Genomic DNA, 26,775 nt, shown 5'->3' with positions numbered 1-26,775 from the left:
TGCTTAATAGAGGATATCTCTTTGTCCATGTAAGTATATTTCTTGGTTGCTTCAAAGGGAAGTCCAAAGGGGTCTAGATCTAGCAACAACAAATATTTTCTTTACAAAAATCCATGTAGGACACAGCAACAGGAAAAATAACCTGAGAATTTGTGGAGAGGCAAATTTTGCAGTGCTTGACCATCATGCAAAATGGACATAATCATGCACCATCTATACAGTTATTCTGTAAGGCATGGTCTTTATCTGCCTGATCGGTTTCCAGCACGCCCTGCGGACTGTCAGGAACAGCTGCCCTCGTCACTAGCAGTCCTTGCGCTCCAAGAAGATGACCACCCGCGGTGTAGGCTAATACAAAAGAAGATCCCATTCTCGCAGTACCACAGCACATGCCAAAGCCTGGCCAGTTTCACTATGTGTGGGTGGGCAGTGTGTGTCAGCATGGGTCCAGACTCCCCACTGCTGTGTCTTGTCATACCCACACACGGGAAGTTTCCACCACTTTGTCTCAGCGGTCTCATGACCTTTAGCTATGCACTAAATCACTGCGTTGATGTCACCCGTGTGTCTGTTTGTTCCTGCGGCTACAGGCTGCACAAACTAATTAAGAAGATGCCACTTGAAATCATGCAGAAAATTGCCCAGATCTATATTTTTGAGACAGCCCAAGGGTATTCCGACTTAATCGTAAATTTCTATTCAACCATTTACTTTTCTCCTCCATTGTATCTTCGAAAGCTATTGTGCACCCATTGTCATCTCGAAATGGTGTAACGGGTATACTCCATTAATTAGATCTACTCTGACAGACAGCTAAATATTAATAAATGTTTGCTTGATTTGTTGGTATTCTGTAGATAACATGGAAGAAAAGAATACAGAGACACTAGAAAATGACACTTGCAGCATTTGTATTGGCTCCAGGTGGGCCATCCGCTTGATTCTCCTCTTGTAGATTTCTCAGATCAGTGCTTGAAATCTTTGAGACCCTTGAGACCCCATTGGCTCAAAATAAGCTTCATGTAAGATGGGAGACTGTGAAAGGGCTTGTAAGAGAATACTGTTGACAAGAGAATGACTTTCAGAGCAAAAAGAATGTTTTTGGCCCTGAAGGGGGCCCTCTGGTTCCCCTGTACTTGCCTGAGATAATGAGTTATTTATTTTCAAAAGCAATCAAGATGTCAGAAGCCGATAGCAAAACCTGCTGCCATCTGAGATAATGCCTCCTTGTCTTTCATCAAATCCTTGTCACTTTGGCATCGGCAATGATAAATGTGCCAAAAATACAAAGGGCCGGATTTGGGGATGCAAAAACCCATCTCCTTCAGAGCATGCTAATTCTAAGATATCACTGTCACTGGCTGTGGGAGAAAGAGACCGGAGCATGTCTATTTAACAAATTATAACTGGCATTTCTCTATTAAGATGACGAATCGTGCCCAAGTGAATTTGGCTAAGCCCCGCTCTAAATTAACTCGTTCAGCTGCCATGAAGTTAGTCGTCTGAATATTTGATTGGATTGCTAACCGTTGACAAATGAAGGCATTCAAGGCTGGCTGGTTAAGATTTGCAGGTTATATTCTAGTATTTACCATGATATCCTGCCAAACGTTAGGAGCAGTTAAGTGAAACCCAGATAGCAGTGTCTCTAGTGTTTTTTGTTTTGTTTTTTTCCTTTGGGTCTGTGTGAGATCAATGGCATTTAGCCTCATCTGTTGCCAGTTAACTGTGACTTTTGATTTTCAGCAAATATCATGTCTCCATGTTGATCCTTTTAACTTCTTGTTTGCTCTCTCTTCTGTCTCTTTCTTTTCAGTAAAAACCTGTGGATCAAATCTACAAGGTCCATCAGGAACCTTCACTTCTCCAAACTTTCCTATTCAATATGAGAGCAACTCCCAGTGTGTGTGGATCATCACAGCCAGCAACCTAAACAAGGTAAAACTGTCAAAATACATGAATATATGCATGAGTGCAGCACGTTCCGTACTCCATCACCGGAACTTGAAATAGCCTGAATTATATATACACCGCTACCTTTGGAAAGTAGTTTGTCATCATCTGCAAGATAACAAGGAACTTCATTTATGCCTTTCTTTGTACAAAAATATGTGCATTTTATGTGAAATAAGTTGTTTATGCAGTGTGCAAGAGCATTTGCATTGTGTGTTAATATATATTTGCAGATTTTTTTTTTAAACCATCATCACACCTCTGAGCATGTTTTCTACATACATAGGAAAAAAGGGGATCTGCATATAAACCGAGCGACTGATCCTTACTCTAACCTGTAGACTGAGGAGCATTTATATTGATATTTCCAGTATTCTCCTCCAATTACAGAACAGCAGGTACTGTTCTGTGCCCCTAAGAAACCTTCTTTAACCAGACAAAATAAACAAACTTGTTTCTTGCTGTGGTTTGGTAATTCTTATTCTGGTCAGGCATGTTAGTTCTTGTTGTAGGTTTAATCACCTAAACTTTAACAGCCTATGAATTGCTTCTTGACTAAACAGTAATATTATTATTTTTAGTTAAAGCTTACAATGTTAAAGCTGCACTATGTAAGTTTTAGAGACCTCTCTGGTGAAATGTGTAACGTGCAAGAATGTGCAGGAAAATTGTAGAACTTGGGTTGTACTGCGGACGCCTTCCCCAAACAGATGAATCTGTTGATTCCAAGGATGTAAGTGTAATCATATCTTCATCAACCTAAACACCAAGCAGGACCTTTTGTGAGCCTGTGCATGTGACGATAATACATAAAGACATATGACGTGGCCTGAAAAACTCCCACGTAATCCAACTCGACATCACTGAATTTTTAATTATTATTCCAGGCTTTACAGTGTGACTTGGAGCAGTCCAAAAATGCATGCTTTTCCTCCTGACTTAGTAATGCTACTTTCAGTATTTCAACAATTTAAGCTTACATTCAAATTTTGCATGGAAACATTTTTTGAATGGATAATACAGCACGGGAGTTTTTCAAAGACATTTTGGAATTCATGTATTATTCAGTTGCTAAATAGTCATTTTTTGTAGTGAATCAAATAGGACATGATAATAGATGAGAATTCAAACATGGATGTGTGTTGATAAACAGCTTATGCACAACTAGTTGAACATTGAAGTTGAAGTTCCAGCATCCTACTTGAAAATGACAATGTTAGCAATGCAGCTTGTGATTGTAAACAGAATATTCTTCTTGACAGCAACTCCATCAGAGTTTGCCAGTCATATTATATGGATCAATGGAGAACAGTACACAAGTAAGCAAAATACATGCTAGCTAGCTGTCCTTTTGTCACCTTCTGTGCCCTTTGGATGCCCATTTCAATTGGACTTGAGTAATGCATTTCACTGGGAATAAACCATGACAGGATTTCATGGCCACGATTGATGTTTTTGATAAGACTGTACACAATGAGGGCCAGACCTGGTATTTAAAGGTATGACAAATGACCATAACCCTCTGGAAAATGGGAAAAGATGTCTTGCTTGGAAATCATCAAACTTTAAATTAAAAACTTAATCCTTTTGAGTTGATCAAATAAATCTGGCATACCTCAGAAAGGGCAGACTTAAAATCATCTTCAGTATCCATATGAGATTTATTAAAGTAGACATCTTTGCTTCATTGTGAATGCTAAAGATAGTACTGTTTGCTAATTTGAGGGACAAAGTATCTGAGCAGTCATAAAGGCTAGTCAGAACTTTCTTCTGACAGACAGAAGTCGTACATGCTATTTTAATCAGATGCCACTATAATTAGTTTTCAGTAATATTTCCTGGTAACCAATCATCTTTGCAAAACTCAAAGCAAGTTATTTAACTCACACTTAGGTCTGACAATCTTTGAAGTCTGATATTTAATCTGCAGCTTAAGGTCAATGTTTTTGCATGGCTCTATCTAATAGTTCCAGTTCAGGTCTTTGGAAAGATTGTTAATAAGCATTGCTATGGAAAATTGACCTGGACAAGTTAGTTCATAATGTCTTTGCCATTTCCTCCAAAATGATCAAGTTATACCATAAGTTATACCACAAGTTATACCAGTTAATGTTGGCTAATCAAGAACATCCTGAATGCATTATCATTAAATATGTAGAATATCTCAGTCCTCTTTGTGTGGTTGGTCCTTTCTTTTTAAATAACACTGGTGGAAAACTCTATCAGCACATCATTTATGTAGTCATGTAGTAATGCATTACCGTATACCTCTATAAACATATTCATTTTCTTTACCTGTACCTCTTTTTTCATCATAACTAATTTTCTGTTATAACTATTGCCCTGCTGTTGTAACACACTGTTCCTCAGAAGTAATTGTAGTAGAGGAGAATTAATGTAACTGGTAGTTCTCAGTCTGCATTTAGTAGGGCTGCAGACTACTGTTTATCATTATCACAGTATGGCGATCTAGTAGTAGAGTGCAATTTGCAAACAAGCCTTTAAGAAATCACTTTTTTATTTTATGCTGTGAGCATCCTGAGCAATCTCAAATGATCGAGATGTGTTTCTGTCATTGTTCAGGTACATCAGCACATTCACATGACACAACAATCAAAAGAATCCAGGCTGATCTTTAGCCACATCAGGAATGCATTTTAAAGGTTCCATATCATATGCCATGTATTCTTTTAAAATAAATGGCTTGGTGAAAAAAATCTACTTTACAACTTTTTCAAATATTTTTGATCAGCCAAGAGATGCAAGATGTTTGGTGTCCAGGTTTGCTACAATATTAATGTTGCTCACAATCACTAAAAATCACCCACATATTCACTCAAACCATATCCAGGTCTTCACTGAGGGTGCATAGACTTGTTGATGTGGTTCAGGACACAGTGTGACTGACTGTGAACCATAAAAATGAACAAACCTTCACAGTGTATCCAAATGCCACAAAGCCAAAAGCCACAGGTGTTATGCCAAGTGCTGTCCTGAAGCTTGACTGCCTGTGCACACACATTACAGAGTTGGATGGATACTACAGAGTATTATTGTGATTTGCCTGTGTGACATTTGCCTAGATTGTCTAGAATGGTTGATTACAGGGTTTGGCAAGATGGTGACGTTTTTTATAGCTCACAGTAAGTCATACTTTGCTTTAAATCACATCAACAAGTTTGTCTGCCCTTAATGAAGATACGATTTGAGTGGGTTGAGAGAAGGTTTGAGCATTTGGGTGTCTACTGATTTCTAGTGTTTGTTAGCAGCACTAGCCTCATAGCTCTAGTCAAACCTGCCTTGGCTAATCCACCGTATCTAAATTGAGATTTTCTTGTAGTGATGTACACAAATATTTTGATAGAAAATGTACAAAGCCCGCAACCCTGACGGAGGAGCGGCTTAGAAAATGGATGGATGGATGGATGGATGTACAAAGCAAATATAAATGGGCCATATCTGTAAATTAAAGTGAATAAATGACCTATTTTGACTTCATTGCTTTTTTTTTTGAAGTCATAAAATATTTAGCTATTAACAGTAGTTTAGCCCCACCCATCAAAGCTGATGTTGTAATACAGGCAGCCAATCAGAACAGGGATCATTTACATAGATCGGTGTTAAAAAAAGTAACAAAACTAGAATGTTTAATTCTAAGAGATGAAGAGAGGTTAGAAAAATGTCATCTAAAAGTGAATAATGGCTAGTAAATAAAACCACACACATAATAGATTTTACCATAAGGGAAAAATTTTAATTCTAGAAACATGCAAGATATGGCATTTTTAAGGCAGATTGCAATTGCAGTATGTAGCAATGTAATTGCAGTGTAGCATTTTGCCCACATTGTACAGCCCTATCCATTAGTATTCCAGCTGTGGCTCTCACACCTCATGCTCCAGGGTCAGCAGAGCTGGTGTTGCTGGAGCAGATCGAGTATGTGTGAGCGTCAGCTCGCTCTCGCTGCTCCACTCCTCCTGGCCTTCTTTTTGATGGCTGCCTCTCCTCTGTCCTTTTCCACCTTTCTATATGGCCTTGCGATCGCCCTTTCCCCACCCGCTCCCCGATACACTTTTGTAGGTGGCTGTATAGTAGCGTTTGTAACTGTGTGCATATGGGTAGACAATGTCTGCTTCATTTGTGCTATTGTGGCTTTTATAGTCACACTTCAGTTTAATTTTCACATCTCACTGCTCGCTTGCACCCAGTCTGAGGAGGAGGAATAAGGTGTTTGTGCAGGAAATATTTGATCACGTGTATTCGCACATGTGTGAGAAGTATCAGTGTCCTCTCTTAAACCTTGAACGTGACAAGGCACACAGAGTGAGCGAGAGAGATGCTACGGCACACAGGACGGAGTGTGGTGGCATTCAGCAGGGGCTCATGTTGATGAACAGGCGGTAGAGTGGCTCAGGACATGTGGATTGATGTCCCTCCAGCCCACATTCGTAATAACAGCTGCGACAGCACTGCGGCCATCTCTGTCTGCTTGGCGCCGCACCCCATAATTGATTTGAGTCACTAACATTGCAATTCATCTCCAAATAACTGACCTCCCATGTATAACAAACAAGATCCCCCAGCAAATCCACTCTGGTCAGCTTCAAAGCCAAGGCCTTTGAGTTTGACTCTGGGAGAGGGATGCTTGAGCGATACTCCTGGGTAATAAATCTAGGAGAACAAACCATTTCACCTGCTTAGTAAGTGGCTTCCATTGACCTTCCCTGCACCTGTCTGCACCAAAGTCTATAAAGAAGTTTTATATTCACTTGCGGGAGGCCGAGTTAGAAAGGAAGTTGACTGCGCAATGCCACATGTCTGCGAATGCCTAATTAAACTTCTCTCACCCTCTACTTCTGCCCATTGACTCTCCCATTATCCAATACTTCAGCCAGGGCCAGAAATATTGTTCCAAGGTTGGAGTTGGCACTTGTTTCTTCACAACAGTACCGGTTGAATGTTTAGAAGCCCGTTATGGAATTGTCTAGACACTTTGCCATCCTATGATGGATAGAAGGTAGCATGAAAGAGCCTTGTGGGCTAATGAGATGTTCTTCACCTCCTTCCATATCCCACCTCCCTGCTCAGCTGCCATTTAGGGTGCTTTGAAAGGTCTGGGCCTCTGCCAACTCAAGCAGAGGAACTTGTTTTTGTTTTCCTACAGCCTTGTCTTTGGCACACTGTTTTCAATAAATCAGAAAGTTTGTAGACTCCTCCCCTGAGAAGTTGACATTTTTTAAAATAAAAAATGGCTTAAAGATTGAGACAGCTAGTACACCTGGCAATTATTTTCAAGTTTGGTGACACTGAATAAGTGCACTTTGTAAATGATAATTATAAATTAAAGGTACTGTGTAATTTGCAGCACTTTGAAGTGAATTTTATGGAACTAGATGGGCCAGCAAGGCTATAATCACGTTTGTTGGAGGAGAAGCCTAAATGTGCAGTGTTTTGCACATCAGCTTGAAATGAGTCATGTCCTGTTTTAAACCAAATTCATGAATTATTGCATTTTAGCTCAAGGCACGATGCCTGGTTTAATAGTCAGTAATACTCATGCTGTTGCCATTTGCGATCGTGTAGCTTTTGTGGATTGAATATGTGATTTTGTTGAGACTAACATTACTCAATTACCAAAAAACCATGTTGTCACAGAGCAAGTTAGATCTTAACAAAAAAGCAGCACTTAAGGAGACCCAAAAGTGATTGCATTAAAATGGAGCCTCTACAATGTTGCCAGATGTCTCTGCCCTCCTTCAAGTGAGGGATGGCTAATGGCTGCTTACAGCAGAGAACATTATTGCTTCATTTATTTTTGGCAGACACAATTTTAGTGCACCAATTTATTTATATTGCGCTTCCTGCTTTAACCTTGGTCAGAGAGAACTGGAGGGTGTCAGGGCTTAATTCAATTTGGTGACATTAGTGCTTACCTCTTCTGCAGCTCTGATGGGGACCGAAGGGTCCCTGGTTTGGACTGAAAGGGCACTGATGGGCAATGGTGATTTTTCAGCGCAAAGCAGGTGTCAGAGCACTGCATATGTTAGGAACTTTTACAAAAGATAACTGTGCAACAAGTGGAGTCATTGCAAATTACTGAAACATGTAATGGTATCCTAAGCACAGTCCCAATATATAGCCTAATTAGGCCTAGAGTATAAACTGAAAAGTGCAGCAGAGTGCTGTCAGAGAGAAATACAAACATTGTTTGCATTTGCTCATGCACAGAGAAGACACTCACACACAGGGCTTCACTCTGGGCTCCTTTCTGCTTCTGAAACATCTCAACAACAACTGGCACTTTTAGCAATATTGCCATTAGCAATTAGACCTTTTTGAGGTTAGATCGACCTTTCTAAACCCTGCTCCAGTCTATAAATGGAATGAAAAATGTTTGATCTCATCACACACTAAACCTGGTCCTGCTCAACTGACAGAGTTATATACAAAGATCAAACACTTCATTAAATACACTTACTTATTTCTCACTGTACATGTAATCAGTGACACTTACCAGATAGGTGCACTTTGTAGATCTACAGTTACAGACTGTAGTCCATGTGTTTCTCTGCATACTTTGTTTTTTACCTTTTACCCTGTTGTTCAATGGTCAGGACCACCACAAGTCCACCACAGAGCATGTATTGTTTGGGTGGTGGATCATTCTCAGCACTACAGTGACACTGACATGGTGGTGACATGTTAGTGTGTGTTGTACTGGTATTAGTGGATCAGACACAGCAGTGCTGCTAAAGTGTTAAAACATTGATTCTTTTTAATTAAAATAACAGCAGATGGGATGGAATGATGGAATGTCCCGCTCTTTTCCCCAGTCTCCTTGGCCAGCATAGGCTTATATTTTACGTTAGTGGCATTTCAAAAAAATGTGGTGGCTGGTTTCATGTGACTCAGAAGAAGCGTGTAGTGACCTTTACTCTCCCTACTTGGTAGCATTATGTGATTGGCAGACACCTAGATAGAGGGTGGGAATTTCCCCTGACTGAACTGGAGAAAAAAAACTGACCAATTTTAAAAAATAAACAAAAAAAAAAAAGAATTGAGTAAAAAGAGAGAAAATTGTGACAATTCAAGAACGTATTTGCACAAACTATAAGAAAAGACATCAGATGGTTTTAGATGTTAGGTTTGCACATATTCTTCCTCACCATTTTAGCAGCTATTGCAGCTGTTTTACTCCTCATTGCAATATTTGCTAGCTTGGTAAATAATTTCACCTTCTTGCAGTTTAAATATGAACGTTACATCTTTATATTAGTAGCAGGTAAAGTTTCCATACTTACATGGGACATACAAATTCAACACAGTGAGCAGTGGAGCACAGCAGACTGGGGTATGTTTCTGACCATAAATAAACAAAAAACATGTCAGATCCTCTGAATTTGTTGCTGATTTAATGGTTCAAACTCTCTGTGCAGCCCTTTCTGATCTATCAGTGTTCTAGTTTTTCCATCTTTCATGCATATTAGGTCTAAATATCTTTTTGCAGAGGTCTGTATTGGTGACTGTGTTGTGATGAATTACAATAGGAGACATAAGGCAGACAAATAATTACAATACAGATCACAGACTCTAAGCACATCCCCAAAATGACCTCTCCAGGAAGTTTAGAGTAGGCCAGGCCATTTATCTGCTTTAATTTATATTAAAGTATATTCTTAAGCACGTAAATAATGAACAGTGTCAAGTGATAGATTTCTAAATAGGTTAATTTTACAATGCATTAGAGATCCTACTTCCCCCTCTTGTGATCTTAATGGTGCCTTCTTTTTATCTTATTGGTGCCTATAATTAGGTATATAAGGGTGCTGTTTTAACAAAGGGTTTGTAGGGTGAGGACTTTGTAGTTATATCTGCAGTAAGAAAGGTCAGCCTTTATGTTGGACACTTTGTATTGCAACAGTTAAAGGATAAACTTCAACAAACCTGAGTAACTTGCCTCTAGGATCCAAAAGCTGCTATATAAAGCGAAGGTCCATGAACTCTGTGTGCTCCACTGATGACTGGGCCTGTATGCAAAAAGTTGGGCATTAATTTAGGAATAATGATATACCTACGATAGAATAAGAGCAGAATAGAATATGAGGTGTTCAAATGTTTTCTTTACCACTGAAGAGGCCTGTAATCATTCAGCCAGGTTATTTTGTAACCCTGCTCTAACAGACTACTGTACTACATTACATTTTTTATATTAAAGCTAGTCTGGATTTTACAACCCCAATTCCAATGAAGTTGGGACATTGTGTAAAACATAAAAACAGAATACAATGATTTGCAAATCCTTTTCAACCTATATTCAATCAAATACATATTTTATGTTCAAACGGATAAACTTTATTGTTTTTTGCAAATGTTCACTCATTTTGAATTTGATGCCTGCAACACGTTCCAAAGAAGTTGGGACAGGGGCAACAAAAGACTGGGAAAGTTGAGGAATGCTCAAAAAAACACCTGTTTGGAACATTCCACAGGTGAACAGGGTAATTGGAAACAGGTGAGTGTCATGATTAGGTATAAAGGGAGCATCCCTGAAAGGCTCAGTCATTCACAAGCAAGGATGGGGCGAGGTTCACCACTTTGTGAACAACTGCGTGAGCAAATAGTCCAACAGTTTAAGAACAACGTTTCTCAACGTGCAGTTGCAAGGAATTTAGGGATTTCATCATCTACAGTCCATAATATCATCAAAAGATTCAGAGAATCTGGAGAAATCTCTGCAAGTAAGCGGCAAGGCAGGAAACCAACACTGAATGCCCGTGACCTTCGATCCGTCAGGAGGCACTGCATTAAAAACCGACATCATTCTGTAATGGATATTCCCACATGGGCTCAGGAACACTTCAGAAAACCACTGTCAGTGAACGCAGTTCGTCGCCCCATCTACAAGTGCAAGTTAAAACTCTGCCATGCAAAGCGAAAGCCATATATCAACAACACCCAGAAACGCCGCCGGCTTCTCTGGGCCCGAGCTCATCTGAGATGGACTGACGCAAAGTGGAAAAGTGTCCTGTGGTCTGACGAGTCCACATTTCAAATTGTTTTTGGAAATCATGGACGTTGTGTCCTCCGGGCCAAAGAGGAAAAGGACTGTCCAGATTGTTATCAGCGCAAAGTTGAAAAGCCAGATGGTATGGGGGTGTGTTAGTGCCCATGGCATGGGTAACTTGCACATCTGTGAAGGCACCATTAATGCTGAAAGGTACATGCAGGTTTTGGAGCAACATCCAAGCAACGTCTTTTTCAGGGACATCCTGCTTATTTCAGCAAGACAATGCCAAGCCACATTCTGCACGTGTTACAACAGCGTGGCTTCGTAGTAAAAGAGTGCGGGTACTAGACTGGCCTGGCTGCAGTCCAGACCTGTCTCCCATTGAAAATGTGTGCCGCATTATGAAGCGCAAAATATGACAACGGAGACCCCGGACTGTTGAGCAACTGAAGTTGTACTCAATGTACAGTATATTCAATTGAATATAGGTTGAAAAGGATTTGCAAATCATCATATTCTGGAATTGGGGTTGTATATAGAATACCTGAATAATTATGTCAAGTATATTGTACTGCATGCATACTAATGATCATTGTGCTCACACACACACACACACACTTACTTACTATATATATAATGTGTGTGTGTGTGTGTGTGTGTGTGTGTGCGCATCTTGTCTTGTAAAAATCTTTTTGGGGATTTTGTTCCGACAGCAGTGATACATACATTTTTATGTTGGTTTGGCACAGATTATTTCCATCTTGGCGTATTTCCAAGGGCAGAGGGATGCTGAGATAGTTTATACAGTAGGATTAATTAAAATGCAAGATATTAAGAAAAATAACAGTGTCATAATTCATGTTCAAACTGCCCAGTAATAAGTTAACAACAAGAGCAAAGCAGAAATTGAATTCATTAATGAGGGATTTATCTTAAAGTTCAATCATATGTCATTTTTTCTGTTTTCTGTGCAGTTTTATGGTATCGCTGGTAATAGCAAAAGCATGCTGTAATTCTATTTAGATAAGTTCTCCTTTGTAGTTCACTGAAACAAGTGGACAAAGTGGAGATTGCATAATGTAGTAATTGATTTAAGTTACATAATTACATATTACAATTAAAAATATAAAAGAAATTACTTCTGACTTCGAAAAGATTTTCCTGGAAGTGAACAGTTCTCCATTAAAAAACATAAACAAACAAAAAACATACTGGGTGATAGTTTTCCAAATGCAGAATATATGGTTCTCTGTGAGAATATATGGTTCTCTGTGAGAACATAGCCTTTATTTTTGCTTAATACATCTTAGCTCCATCCCGAAGCCTATCCAGAAGACCTAGAGCACATGTTCTTCAAGGTGACCATCCATTAACCCAGTCTTACCAAGAAAGAAAGGTCTTAATGGCTGGTCCAATCAGCAGATATGTCTTGCTCCTTTAGAGGATTTCTCTTGCTTGTGTGCTTGTAGGTTTGCAATATAACCCATGAAGCACATGCAGCCTTATCTCATAGAAAATGAAATGGTGTCACCTCACTGGTCTTTCCCATTGGAGATGGATACTTAGATGTAACAAAGGAGCAGCTAAGGTCAGCTGTGCCTGTGAACCCTTAATGTGACCATTCCATTAAAGTGGACTTCCCTCCTTTTTAGCAGTCGTTAGCCCACAGAAAAAAGCTGATACTACCTCTCAATTTGCTGAGGTTAGCATGAAAAAAGATCGTCATACATAAGAAAGTCGTATTGACCTTGAATTATCCAACAGTGGAAACTAAGGTCTGCAATGTGCTTGATATCGATAGCTCAGCTGAAGTCAGTAGCAATAGGAGCAGTTGGAGCTCTAGCAGTTACAAGGTGAAATTCAATAACATCAGAACAGTTTGTTTATGCCTTGACTCCACCTTCCATTCATGCCTATGTATGAGAATTATGCCCTTCTGTGTTTGTCGATGGATAACAGTTAACTAACCTTTACAGTAGTTTGTGATGGCAACGCTTTTATTACATTTATTTCTTAACCTAAAATGTATGATATATAGATGGTAAAATGATCTAAACTTACCTGTTCCAAATTATGATGATCTCCTCACAAGTAATGTTAACATTATATAGCTAGCAAAACAGCAAATTACTAAGCTAGCATAATCCTAAATCAATGTTGCTTTATATGTAACTCAAACACTTGATCCAGTACTGTACAAAAGTCAGAGACCACTATTCGTTTTTTAAGTCAAAAGAGCCATCAAATGCAGGTTATTAATTCCTCAGGCAAAAAGCAAAAAACATATTTACTAGAAAACTACATAAGACTAATGGATATTTTTATGGACATATTTTTTCTATACTTCCAAAGTTGTAATTATGTAGTTATGTATCCTAAACACATTCAGTAATGTTTTATCTTTTCTTAGTAAAGGCTTCTTGACAGCTGCATCCACACGGTGTTGAGTAGTCTTCGGTCCAGCGACAATGAATGAAAGAATGGAGCTAGATTTTCTCCTCTTTGTCAAAGATAAAAGCTTTAAGTAATGTTTATTTGACAGTGACAGATTTGGTGGTCTACCAGGTCTTGTATGTTTGCTAGAAGATCTCCAGATCTTTTAATCATTTTTTGATTTGCAGTTTTGGAAACTCTTGTTTTTTTGTTTGTTTGTTTTTATTTCCTTTTGACTTACACATACCATTTTGACCATTCCTTACACAAGTGGATTATGTTACATCTAAGTTTCTAAAAAAAATAATACAATATCATTATAATAGTACAAAATATTACAGTATGTAACTTGTACTTAGTGGTTGTTTTTACTGGTAAATAAATATATGAAGGGTGGTCTAGTGACTTTTGCATGGTACTATGCTTTGATATTTTTAGATAACATTTGATGTTGATGTCACATGCTGTATGTTTACAACATCATGTTTATAAGATTTTTTGAATAATTTAATGATAGTTTATGTCAGTTATGGCCATTGTTATGATGGTAAGAAAAGACGGTAAGAAAAATGACAAGCCTATTTGCACTTTCAATGCTTTTCTTCAGTGCTGCTTGTGGGATTTAATTGTTAAACCCCTGAGATGACTCAGTTGAATGTTCTGGTAAATGTTTATATACAATACTTCTGTCAATGCTTGTGGTATGTGTATGAGTTCTTTGTAGTCCACAGCAAGCAAGCTTCTTTAAACAGTGCTTCATTACGTTCCAAACTTAATTGTAAACTGTGATCCTATGACACAGTATATTATTATTATTTAGTCTCTGAAAAAATATGGACAACTCATTGTCTCCTGCTGTGTTTTATGATTGGCAGGTGAAGCTGTGCACACCCTGGTGGGGGGTGAGGGTTAAATGAATTCACTGCTTCTTCATCCTACACTACTGTCTTAATGACATCCTGGAGGGATGGAAAAAAAGAAGACAAGTACTGATGCTTTGAAAACAGGATATTGGATATGGTGTTTGAAAGTGTTTACATCCCACCTGTGCAGCAGATTAAGATCATGTAGATATTTGTCATCCTTTCTATCAAAGACATCTTTAGTGCTTTAAACTGTGCTCCTACATATGAGATAACGATAAATAAAGAGATGTCTGTGTTGCTGTAGCTCACTTTGATTCAGCCTACTTTCATGTAGCATTTGTTTATCTAAATGGTGCTGCTAAGTGGCTGATGGTGTAAGCCGCTGTGTTTTGAATGAGCACGAGTGCTGTCCGTTTGGGAGCACGACTTTTTCTCATCATTGTCACTGCCATTTTACGTGGCTGTGAGTTGACAGGCCACTGTGAGCAATAGCTGTAGAGCTGGAGGGAGGACGTGATGGTGTTAAGGCTGCTCTGCGGGTGGACAGCTGTTCAGCCAGCCCCATCTGACTAATGTGGAGTGTATGGCACACAGAGCAAGTGCACTGTGGCAGAGCACTGATTGATCATAACCTTATTGGAGAAGGAAAAAATATTCTTTACCTTATTGTAAAGAATGTCATCAACTTATTGAGGACCAAGTCTATTGGTTGAATTGTTGTGAAAAAACTCTTTGGTGGAAAGAGTAGGTAAAAGAATTCAATTTACTTGAACACAAGTAAAACTCCTTTTTCTGTATCCACAGTCACATTGTCATTAGTTAAGAGTTGGCTCGGAAAAAATAATGGAATTTCTATATGACAGTGACAATAGACTGGAGGCTGTAAAGCGTAGACCAACTGTTGTAGTGCAGGATGTGATGGAAGCTCATGTGAATTTTCTTCTTCTTTCTACCTTTGTTGTTCTCTGGTCAATATATAGTACATGTCCGCAGCTGAGGCTGTAGATTGAGCTGGATCTACAGCAGTGCTTTCAGCCCAGAGCCTAATGTTGATTGTAAATTCCAGTAGCTGAGTGTGCAGCAGGTGGAGCAGAAGGCTGAGAGTGATCACAGATACCGTTTCTGTAAGCCTAATCTGGGGGAAATGAAAATATGGCTAGCCCTAGGTAGAGCTGGGCGATATGGCCAAAAATCTTATCCCGATAAACAAAATTAACATTGGTTGAGATATATTGTTTGATTGGTTGATATATATTTATTTATGTAAATGTCCAATCATTATTTCTTTAACGTTTGAAGGCTGATTTTTTTCTCCTGGGTGGTTAATCGCTGTTTTAAAGTATCCTTTATGACAAACACTCACCAAACAGTGGAACATTTTACATATCTGTCATGGCACAGTGGGAGAGTATGTCTGGCTAATTTTACCAGCTGGAAAAGCACGGCCGCAGTTTTTTAATAGTCATAACTGTCACGATTGGCTCCTCCCACTCCTCCAAGTGCTTTTTGTTTACTTTTGATCCGCCATCTGCATTTGTTTTGGTTCAGTCCAGCCCCCTTGTTGTCTGACGCCTCCCCTGACTGTTAACACCTGTTTCCCACCTGTCCCTCGTCTTGCCTCTGATATATAAGGCCTGTGTTTGCCTTGGTCTGTGTTGGTCTTTCTTTGTTGGATGTATGTATTGTATTCTCGTGTTTGGTTCTTGTTTGAGGTTCTGTGTAGTTTATCATGTCTGCACCCCGATCTGTTCGTGTTGGCTGTTTGAACCTGGACCGTTTTTACTATGACCCTGGATTTGCCCATAATAAAAGTTGCTTATCTCAGCATATGCATCCGCCTCCTCGCTCCCCACCGTTACAATAATTTAAGAAAGAAAACAGATTATTTTTATCTGTCTGGTGACGAGTGCTCAGCTATCCTGTTACAAATATTAAACAAGTGGCCAAAAACAGTGCTAAACTGTTTAGATTCTCAGCAACGTCAACTCAGTACAAACAGCAAATATTAGCTGGCTCAGTACGTCAATAGCCTATCACAGTATTCAAACACCAGCTAACAATGACTGGATTTCTCATAGTAGTTTGAGGGGTGAACCGCAATATATCAACACCAGACAAACAGAGTCCTCATTTCAGGTACGTTTAAACTAAAAGCGGTGCTTTTGTGTCTTGTCTGATGTACAGTATCATCAATTCGCCGTGTTGTGTGAGTGACGGAGCGCTGTTTCAAGTTAGCCAGCTGCTAAAAACAGCTAGCATGTAAGCTTGTGTGTTCCCACTCTCCAGTGCCTCACAGCATCCTCCGTTTACTTTCGTTTAAATCAGGGAAGAAACTCACATGAACTCACGTCTTTCTTTTACTTTCATTGCTTGGGAATGCACTTATACTTTATAACTTTTTCGATCTAGTCTTGAGGACTGTGATTTAACGCTGCTAAAGCTTGTTAGGATGTACAGAAAGAGGTAAGTTCACTGTAGGTCAGCACATCTACACCACTCATCTCATCACTCACACTCGGTCACAGGAGAACCGATTGCCGGTAGCTCCACTCAAACAGGGAATATGTATAGCTCCATGTTTTAGACGTTGCTGAAGTATATTTGGTGGCCCTTTATACTCATCGTCCTCTCCATCTCTAATCATAATGGAAAACTCGGAAGTGTGAGAATTGTGTATTATATTGAAAATTGATGGAACATTTCTTATCGCTCTATCGAGGAAAAGTTATATTGTGATAATTATCATTATCCTTTTATTGCCCAGCCCCAAAGAACCCAGAAATCCTGCCTATAAGTTCTTCCATGTATGTGTGTGTGTGTGTGTGTGTGTGTGTGTGTGTGTGTGTGTGTGTGTGAGCAAGGGGCTGTTGAGTAATTGTGTGTGAGTCATTGCTGTGATTATGATTGGAGTATGATTTCTCTGTCTTTTGCTGCTTGAATCTCTACTCTTTGATTTTGTTGAAAGTAATGACATATGTTAAATCATAGGTGAGTGCTATGCCACCTGTCCATTCCATGGCAAGTTCATGCGGACCCATTATATTGTGCATGTTGTGTGTGTGTGCGTAGTTGTGCACTGCCTTCACATTACTCTTGAACAGATATGACGGTCCATTTGTGAACATGCTGGTTGGTTTAAGGGTTGCTCTATGCTGGTGTTTTAACACTAAAGCCCTTCTAAATGGTCACCCTATGCAGTCTCACTGAAATAGATCTGTCTGTCTCACTCCACCTCATTCTCCACACATGAGCATTTTTCATAGGCCTGGCTACTTTATTGTGAAGTCATAATTCTGCTCGGTTGGTTCATTGCTTTGCCATTCGATACTGTGCTCCACTGGCTTAATTACGGCCCACCACATGCATTACTCTGCCTTGAGAGCTAATCCTCATGACAGCAACAGGCTGGCTTCTGCCCTGTGCACCTCACTGAATATTCAATTCCTTGCAGTGTGGGGCTATGTTGATATAACCTGTTCATATACATTTATCACAGGTTGTTATGTGGTTTCTCTTGACAGTTAAAGCACTACTCAATCATTTTCACCTTCATTTGTATCATACAACTACCTCAAGCCCACTCTCATTCTCTCAGCTCAGGTGCCCTGTGCAGTTCCCCCACCCAGTGTCACAACCACCGGGGTCAAATGAAACAGGAGGCATGGCTTGAGAGATGGCATTCGTGATCTAATCATTGGTCTCTCGTTGCTCTCCGGGACAGACTCAGTAGCGCTAGTGAGCTGGGCAATGGTCTCGTTGCCATACAGGGAGTTCAGCGACCCTAGTATGTTGGGTGCTGGCCTTTAATTGCCCTGTGGGACATTCAGCAGTGCTAGTGAGCTGGATGCTGGCCTTTAAAAAATTCATGAACGTGTTCTGCTAAAGTACATCTTTTGCATGCATGCTCTTGTTTACTGTTGTAAACATGTTTCAACTTCAAAGAGTTTTATTTTTTCCCCATTATCAGGCGAACATGTTGAAATGAATGTCCATGGTTACTGCATATATGACAATACATATGTAATTTGTGCAACAATATGTACCAATTTAAGATTAGAACACATTCTTTCTAATCTATAATTAGTGCCTAATAATACATATGCACCAATTAAAGGATAGAATGTGTGCAAAAATGACTAGGTCTAGATTCATTTAAAGGAGCCAGTGTCCAGAACCTTTTTACCTGCTGCAGTCCAACAGCTTGGCCATCACACTTAACCACTCACACTTACTCACATACCAACACACCCACCACCACCCATAGAAAATTTCAAATAATTAATAATAGTAACAATAATGTACAAAATTGTCTTCATAATGATCAGCCCAAGTTGATCTCATATCTCACAAAGCCTACACCATGCTGAAGAGCTCATTTCCATGGTAACTAATTTCTCTCAAATTCACTCAGTGGGGGAATCAGAATGAAAGTTCAGTCCTGCCAATATTTCATTGTTCTGAAACTTTTCACGTCTTAAGCCTAATTTACCCTTTTGACTAAATCCCCATTATTCAGAAGCTGTTATAGCATTTGAAGAACTAGATATAAATGTATCTATTGATTCCTTGTTCTTAAATGTGTGTAACTACTTAGATAGCAGTTACTTGTTCTCTGTTTTTCACCATATGGTTGAGTTCACCATCAGAGACAGACAGAGGAGATAGTGGGAGATACTGGCAGTGTCCTGAGGGAGAGGAGAGGAGATAAATAGGAAAATGTCCTCTCACAGTCACTAATTACAGAGAGAAATTTTCTTTTCCGATTGGGCTGAAGAGTTCGACTGGTGGCGCCCCAATTACAGTCACTTCAATGATGCCTTTATAGAAATAATGAGCTGTACATGAAAAGTACTGACGTATGACTGTACTCTCAAGACAGCATTGTATTTGAATCTTTTATTGGTATGTCTTTTGATAAGTGATATGCATTCAACAAAGGCAATTATATTAGCTTACTGAACTGTTAACAGGGACACCCTAGAAATGAATATTTGGAGCCTAACAGTTCTCAATATTCCATCTGACATATTTCAGAAGCCAAGGCTTAAACCATTTGACCTGAGCAAAATGAAGGCTAATCAAAGAAAATAAAAACAAAGATGGGTACATTTCTTGGACAGGCCCTTGCTCAAATGGCCCATGTAATAGATAGATGCAGTTGTATTGAGTTTCAGCTGTTAGCTGTTAAGCAATAGCCAGTACTGGTGATTGAAATGTAAAGGTAGTCTGAGATCTGTGAATGACTACCTTGTATTTAATGAAAATAGTGGACTGGATTGGGCTAGTACAATGCCTCTAGACACTTGTAAAATTTCTGAAAGCAGAAAGCCCTTCTTTTTTACCCCTTTTTTTACCATTCTCTAAAAATATATGCCAAAGTTAGTATGTCAAATTGAGAGTGCTTTTTTACAATGCATTCAAAAACACACATAAAATAAATAAATAAATAAATAAAGTTAAATTGTAAAAAAGGAATGTTTGGTACTCAAAAACTGCAATACGTATCTTATATTTTGGGCTCTGTTTTCACCATTTCAGCTGACTTGGCAGAATTTAAATGTGCAAGAACTGCAGATTTCAATTCAGGTCATTTTAACCTTCAGTAAGCTTTACGTTTCATTTCTATTGACAGGTGATTCAGATCAACTTTGAGGAGTTCGACTTAGAGCTAGGCTATGACACGCTAACCATCGGTGATGGTGGAGAAGTGGGAGACCCCCGAACAATCCTGCAAGTGTGAGTGCCTCTGCCTTGCTATCTGTTTGGAAGCTCGCATGTCTCTGTTTCTGTGATTTATTATGATCTAATTTTCATGCTCTGTTCTTTTGCCTGCTGCTTAGTTTGAACCAAGCACAGAAACATTTTATAAAGTCCTTTCATTATCAAGTTAAGCAGTGTAAAAAAAAAAGTTACATATGACTTTGTGCTTTCCTTGATGACTGAGTTCAGTACTGAAACTGTGTTGTTTTATTAAGATATGGAATCCATGAATCAGGACTAGTAAATGTGATGTGTGTGTTACTGTGTTATGTGTTCGTGTACATCTGACATGTACTCTTCTGTTCACACAGCTTGACAGGCAGCTTTGTTCCTGACCTTATCGTGAGCATGACCCATCAGATGTGGCTCCACCTCCAGTCTGATGAAAGTGTGGGCTCCATTGGTTTCAAGATAAACTATAAAGGTAAAGGAAACATGTAAAAGATATAATAGTGATAGTTTCGCAAACTAGACTTCTGAGAAAAGTCTGATAGGTGCTGTTGCTCAACTTTGAAAAAAGGGGTAAATTTTACAGCACAGTTGTCTCTGGAAACCATGCAGATAAATTCAAATTTGACATGTGTGGCTTGTGGAGAAAAAACACTCTGCTGTTGCATCATTCAAAACTCATCAGGCATGTCATGATGTCATATATCCACACATGTTGGTAAAGACCTGAAAAGCGGCAGGCAACAGTTGCTAAGCAGTGTTTGGAGAGCTAAGAAAAATAGGATGGCTCTTGAGATGTGTCTGATTGGCTCAGCCCCTGATGTTGACAGTCTAGTACTTTCTCAATGTATATATAGTTTCACGCCAATATAAGTTAAAGTTACACTTTATGAAGTGTTAATATTTTATACCACTTTTAGTGCTAAAATTTTAACACTGTCCTGGTTAAAATTTTAACATGGAAGGTTTTGTTGTCACACCACTTATGTGTTGCATTGTACACCAGAGAGTATATACTGTTCACACCACAACTTAGCACTGCACTGGTTAGTTGCATGGGGGCATAAAATATCAGTTGACTACGAGCTCAACGGCAAATCACTTTAAGAACACAGCAAGTTATCCAGTACTTGAAGCATGTATTCCTTTTATTTAACAGACGTGAGTACCTTAGAGCAAGTAATATAAAAACACAATGTAGACATTGTTGGCATGATTTTTACAGTACTTCAGCATAATAAATTAAATAAAGTTGACAAAAGCATATGAATAGTTTTAAATTGCAAATTAAAATTCATATATAAAACATAGAGATATCTAATTACATCAGCCTCTTGGACTGCCAAAAATGCCTGGAAGTTGAAACTCCCTCCAAGAGTGCTTACACTCCACTGTAACAGGGTTTTATCAACTCACTGGGTGAAAAAAAACAACAACTGCAGAATCAACTCTCATCAGCACTTAAACTTAATCAATGTTTTTGAACATTGTAAAATTTGCTGTGTATATAGTAGATGTACAGTATACAGTACTCTATTTCGAACATAGCTTATGTCTTCTGTCGAAAGGTTCAAATGCTGTTTTGGTGAATGAAGCAAGCACCTGACTATCTAAAATTCAGAATGATAAGCTGACATGTTACCCATCGAACTAAAAAGTACTGCATTACAAACAGCCAATTAGAGCATAACTGACAAGATTCCAAGTTAAAGTCACCTTAGCATCCATCAAATGATCCATCTACTTCTGTGGAAGTAGTATCTAAGACTGAGACCCCCTAATGCAGACATCTTCTATCATTTGTTATAAATACTAACAAGAACATTCAGATTTCCCCAGGAATTTTTTCATAGGCCAGGTTAGGAACTTACATCAGAAATATCATTTCCTTTTACTTGTAATATGAAGCAAAAATAACTTAGAGTTTCTAAGGAAGTCATTTTTCCCCTCCATGCATCATGTGCAATAATTGGCTTTCCAGTGCCAACAGCGAGACTCAACAAGATCAAGGTGAGAATTGAGTGATGTTTATTTTAGATTTGGAGAATTTTAATCAAACGTTCAAAAGGACACAGGCTTGTAGGGAGGAACAACTTTTTACCCTTAGCTTTGTTGAGTTAAAGTTCTTTGTGACTTAAGACGACACCTTTACACTCAGAACAGCAAACAAGCAGGAAGAAAATTCTTAGCAGGCAGAGACATTGAGAGAGAGCAAGAAAGAAATGAGAAAGTCTTGTACAAACAATCAGTTTGGTGCTCAGACCAGATGCAATCGAATGGCCCTGTCAGGAGAATGATTTGTTCTTCACACTTCTTACAACTGACTGAAGAAGTGAAAGTGGACAAATATATTTAGCGAAAACAGCCTCAGTTCTTCAAGGTACTGAAGATTTTGGAAACATTTCTTACAGATTCTGGTCCATGTAGACTTGATTGTGTCATGCAGTTCCTGCAGAATTTCTGGTGATTGGGAAGGCCTTTGAAGAACATTTAACTCATTGTCATGTTCGTGAAGAGTGTTTGAGATCACTTTTTCTTTGTGACATTGGGTAGAATATGGGTAAATTGTGGCCATAAAGGGATGCACAGTCAGCAACAGTACTAATAGACTGTGGCATTCAAGTGATGAATGATTGGCATTAACAAAGTGTGCCAAGAATACATTCCCATACCATTACACAGTGGTGGACAGTAACTAGGTAAATGTAATTCGTTACTGTAATTAAGTAGTTTTTTCATCTGTACTTTACTTAAGTATTTCCATTTTGGGCGGCTTTTTACTTTCACTCCACTACATTTAAAAGTCAAATATCTGACTTTTCACTCCACTACATTTTGAGAAATCTGTCGTTCCTTTTGGTTTCTGTGAGTATAAAAATGTAACATGTCAAAACAAAAGAAGTGCAAAGCAAGAACACCAATCAGGGCACAGCGGTCACTTTGCTCTGAGCTTGTTTTGACCTGTTTGTCATACCGAAATAGAGCACAATATAGAAATATGTCCATATGCAGTCGTGACTGACGTGTTTCTTTTTTTCTGAATTCATACAAACACTTTCATTTTATAGTAAATTAGTTTGGGTTAGTTTATGTTTATGAACAGAGACCTACAGATCAACACAATAAAGGAAAACTTATTTGTGATCCTGAGTTTAAAGCCAGTTTTTCTTTCAGCTTGTAACTAATTTACAAAGTAATCTTAAACTGAAACTTTGCTTGTGTGTAAAAGTGATTTCAGAGCCACTCGGTTCTCCCTGATGGAAACTGTTTACCTTCAGTGTTTTGTGCTTATGATTATTTTAACAGACGTCAGCGTCACTTATTAATGACGTTCTATTAAAAGACTGGTTTACCAAGAGAGACGCTGGAGGACTTTCACCTGAAATGAGTTCATGAAGCCAGTCTTGTTATAAAAATGATAACAGGACATCAGAGCCAGAATTACTCTTTTAGTACTTTTACTTTCAATACTTAAGTACATTTGAAGGCAAATACTTTTACTGAAGTTGAGGTCTAGAGTAAGGACTTCTACTTTTACTGGAGTAATATTTTACCTTGGGTATCTCTACTTTAACTCAAGTATATGATTTGTGTACTTCGTCCACCTCTGCCATTACACAACCTCCACTAGCCTGGGCTGTTGACACAAGGCAGGTTGGGTCCATGGATTCATGCTGTTGCCACCAAATTCTTATTCTTCGTCTTCTATCAGTTGATTCATCAGACCAGACTATGTTTTTTAGGCTTCAACTATTCAGTTTTGGTGAGCCTGTGCCCATCGAAGCCTTAGCCTTATGTTCTTGCCTGACTGACAGAAGTAGAACACTATGTGGTCTTCTGCTGTTGTAGCCCATCCACTTCAAGGTTTGACATGTTGTGCATTCTAAGAAGATTTTCTGCTGACCACAGTTCTACAGAGTGGTTATCTCAGTTTCTGTCTTTCTGTAAGCTCGAACCAGTCTAGCCATTCTCCTTTGACCTGTCATCAAGTGTTTCGACAGTAGAGCCTGTTGATCGCTGAATGTTTTTTCTTTATTGCACATTTCTAAGTAAACTCTAAAAAGTGTTTTGTGTGAAAATCCCAAGAGATCAGCTGTTATAGAAATACTCCAATCAGCCCATCTGGCAAAGACAGTCATGCCATGGTAAAAATGACTGAGATCAAAATTTTCTGTATTCTGATAGTTGATGTGAATATCACTCAAAGCTGCTAGCCGGTATCTGCATTCATTTATGCACTGCACTGCTGCCACACAATAGGCTGATTATGTAATTGCATGGATGAACAGTTGTATAGATTTTCCTAATAAAGTGCCCACTAAGTGTGTTTTTATATCCACCCACAGGTGAGCTGGGACACAATGGCAAAGGTCATTCACTGTATGTGCAAAGTGCTTGTGCTTTTGAAAGCTATTCAACATTGAGAGTACAGTAAGGCCAAGCAGTTTGAATGTCATACTGCTGGGCTGCAAGAAACAGACTTTCATTCATTGAACATGTGCTGCATGCACTCGATGGAAGCAGGAGTCCCTACAAAACCCCTATCTTTGATTATCTCTCCTGCCTCAAGGTTTAGTAATAAATTAATGTCAGCGTGATGAACAGCATGCCATTCGGGGTAATGAGAGGAAGGAAAAGAGAGAGAGAGAGAGAGAGAGAGAGAGAGGAAAACACCATTGAATGCAAACCCCTAAAATGACAATAGTAATAATATGTTTTATATGTAGCACCTTTCTCAAACCCCATGTCACTGTACAATATAAAAATGTAAAGACAAAAGCCTTGTATCTTCAAAATATTAACGGTACATGAGAAACTGAAGAACATTTTTAACTTTCAGTGTAAATTATTGTAAAAAAAGATTTTAGAATTAAAGAGTTTTGGACTGTTTCTTTTATAAATCTGCACAGGTCTGTTTTTTTTTTTTTTTATGTTCTGCCCATTTATGGTCATGTATTCGACTTAATTAAGAGCATTTTCCACAGCTGTGGTCTGACAGCTTTGCTGTTTCTATAGTCTACAAGGACATTCATGTATTGCTCACATGACTGGTTGTCTCATGAACTAGTTTAGAACTTCTGTTGAGAATGAGTTTATTCATTTTCGACCACTAATTACATTAAAAAACTCCACTCTTCTCAGACACAGTTACTCAAATAAATATGACTATACACAACAGCAACAACATAAACAGCAACAGCAATATATGTCTTCTTTTGCTGGGTGTGTGGTGCCTCCTGAGAACAGCTTTGCATGACCACACCCACTGAGCTCCTTATGGCAGCACAGCCCATGGTGAACGCCACAATGTTACTTTTACATACAACCCCAATTCCAGTGAAGTTGGGACATTGTGTGAAACATAAATAAAAACAGAATATGATGATTTGCAAGTCCTTTTCAACCTGTATTCAATTGAATACACTACAAAGACAAGATATTTAATGTTCAAATGGATAAACTTTATTGTTTTTTGCAAATATTCACTCATTTTGAATTTGATGCCTGCAACACGTTCTAAAGAAGTTGGGACAGGGGCATGTTTACCACTGTGTTACATCACCTTTCCTTTTAACAACACTCAATAAGCGTTTGGGAACTGAGGACACTATTTGTTGAAGCTTTGTAGGTGGAATTCTTTCCCATTCTTGCTTGATGTACAACTGCAGTTGTTCAACAGTCCGGGGGCTCCGTGGTCGTATTTTGCGCTTCATTATGCGCCACACATTTTCAATGGGAGACAGGTCTGGACTGCAGCCAGGCCAGTCTAGTATCTGCACTCTTTTACTATGAAGCCACGCTGTTGTAATACGTGCAGAATGTGGCTTGGCATTGTCTTGCTGAAATAAGCAGGGACGTCCCTGAAAAAGACGTTGCTTGGATGGCAGCATATGTTGCTCCAAAATCTGTATCTACCTTTCAGCATTAATGGTGCTTTCACAGATGTGCAAGTTACCCATGCCATGGGCACTAACACACCCCCCACACCATCAGAGATGCTGGTAGGTTAGTAGGTTAGTACTGTCTGAAAAGTTAAATTGTAAGGTTCCGTTTGAAAGAAGAGCAGGTAGTACAGTAATGAAGTAGTACAGTGCTAAATGTGTTGTTGTCAACCACTGTTTTATTACTGGACATAATCTGTGATGACTCCTGACAGCATATGACATCTTCCATGACATATTTATGGCATGGTTAAGTCAATGTTATGTAGCAGAGCTAAAATAAAATATTACTGCAGCCACAGGAAGGCATTTTGTGTGCTTCCACCACCCACATTTATCTATCTGGCCCAGTGTGTTTCATGGAAACCCAAATATTAGAAAAAGTTATTTTTCTCTGAAGGCAGTATATTTTGTGTGTGTCCTAGCTTTTTTTCCTGTTTTGAACACCTTATATCTCCATTTGTTCATTAGTTGAGTATATACAGTGCAATTTACATTGTGTCAAAATTCCATGACATATGGACCAACAGAAACCGTCCAAAATGACTTTGAGCAATATACTGTTATGTTAACTTGTTATGTAAGTTAGAAATGTGTTTTTGTTCTTTTTCTTGCTAATATGTCAATTTTTCTGACATATTAGCAACAGTATTATTATAAATGTACCAGATTTAGTTTTATAAGCAGGAAGCCAATTGAGGCTGTGTGATACAAGCGATTTAGCTTTGTTTGTCGCTGTGGTAAAACCACAATAACATGTAGCCTCTCATGACCTATTGCTTTAGAATATCACAAGACACATCAAACAAGACATACATAAAACCCAAGAGGTCAGTTAGGCCAGAGTAGAGAGAGATTTCAAAAG

The 26,775-nt window shown here is 38.8% G+C and overlaps 1 protein-coding gene across 1 annotated transcript in view; it reads left to right on the top strand.

Annotated features, from left to right (window-relative positions):
• The window catches only part of csmd3b (CUB and Sushi multiple domains 3b), a 575,187-nt gene that overhangs the window by 335,056 nt on the left and 213,356 nt on the right, over window positions 1-26,775 (top strand). Inside the window, 3 exon segments of the mRNA XM_037535436.1 lie at window positions 1,817-1,938; window positions 19,892-19,995; window positions 20,331-20,443. Of these exon segments, the coding sequence (XP_037391333.1) occupies window positions 1,817-1,938; window positions 19,892-19,995; window positions 20,331-20,443 (339 nt within the window).

Source organism: Pygocentrus nattereri, chromosome 27 (assembly GCF_015220715.1).
Source record: "Pygocentrus nattereri isolate fPygNat1 chromosome 27, fPygNat1.pri, whole genome shotgun sequence".
NCBI lineage: Eukaryota > Metazoa > Chordata > Actinopteri > Characiformes > Serrasalmidae > Pygocentrus > Pygocentrus nattereri.
This window is presented reverse-complemented; position numbering and strand designations above follow the sequence as displayed.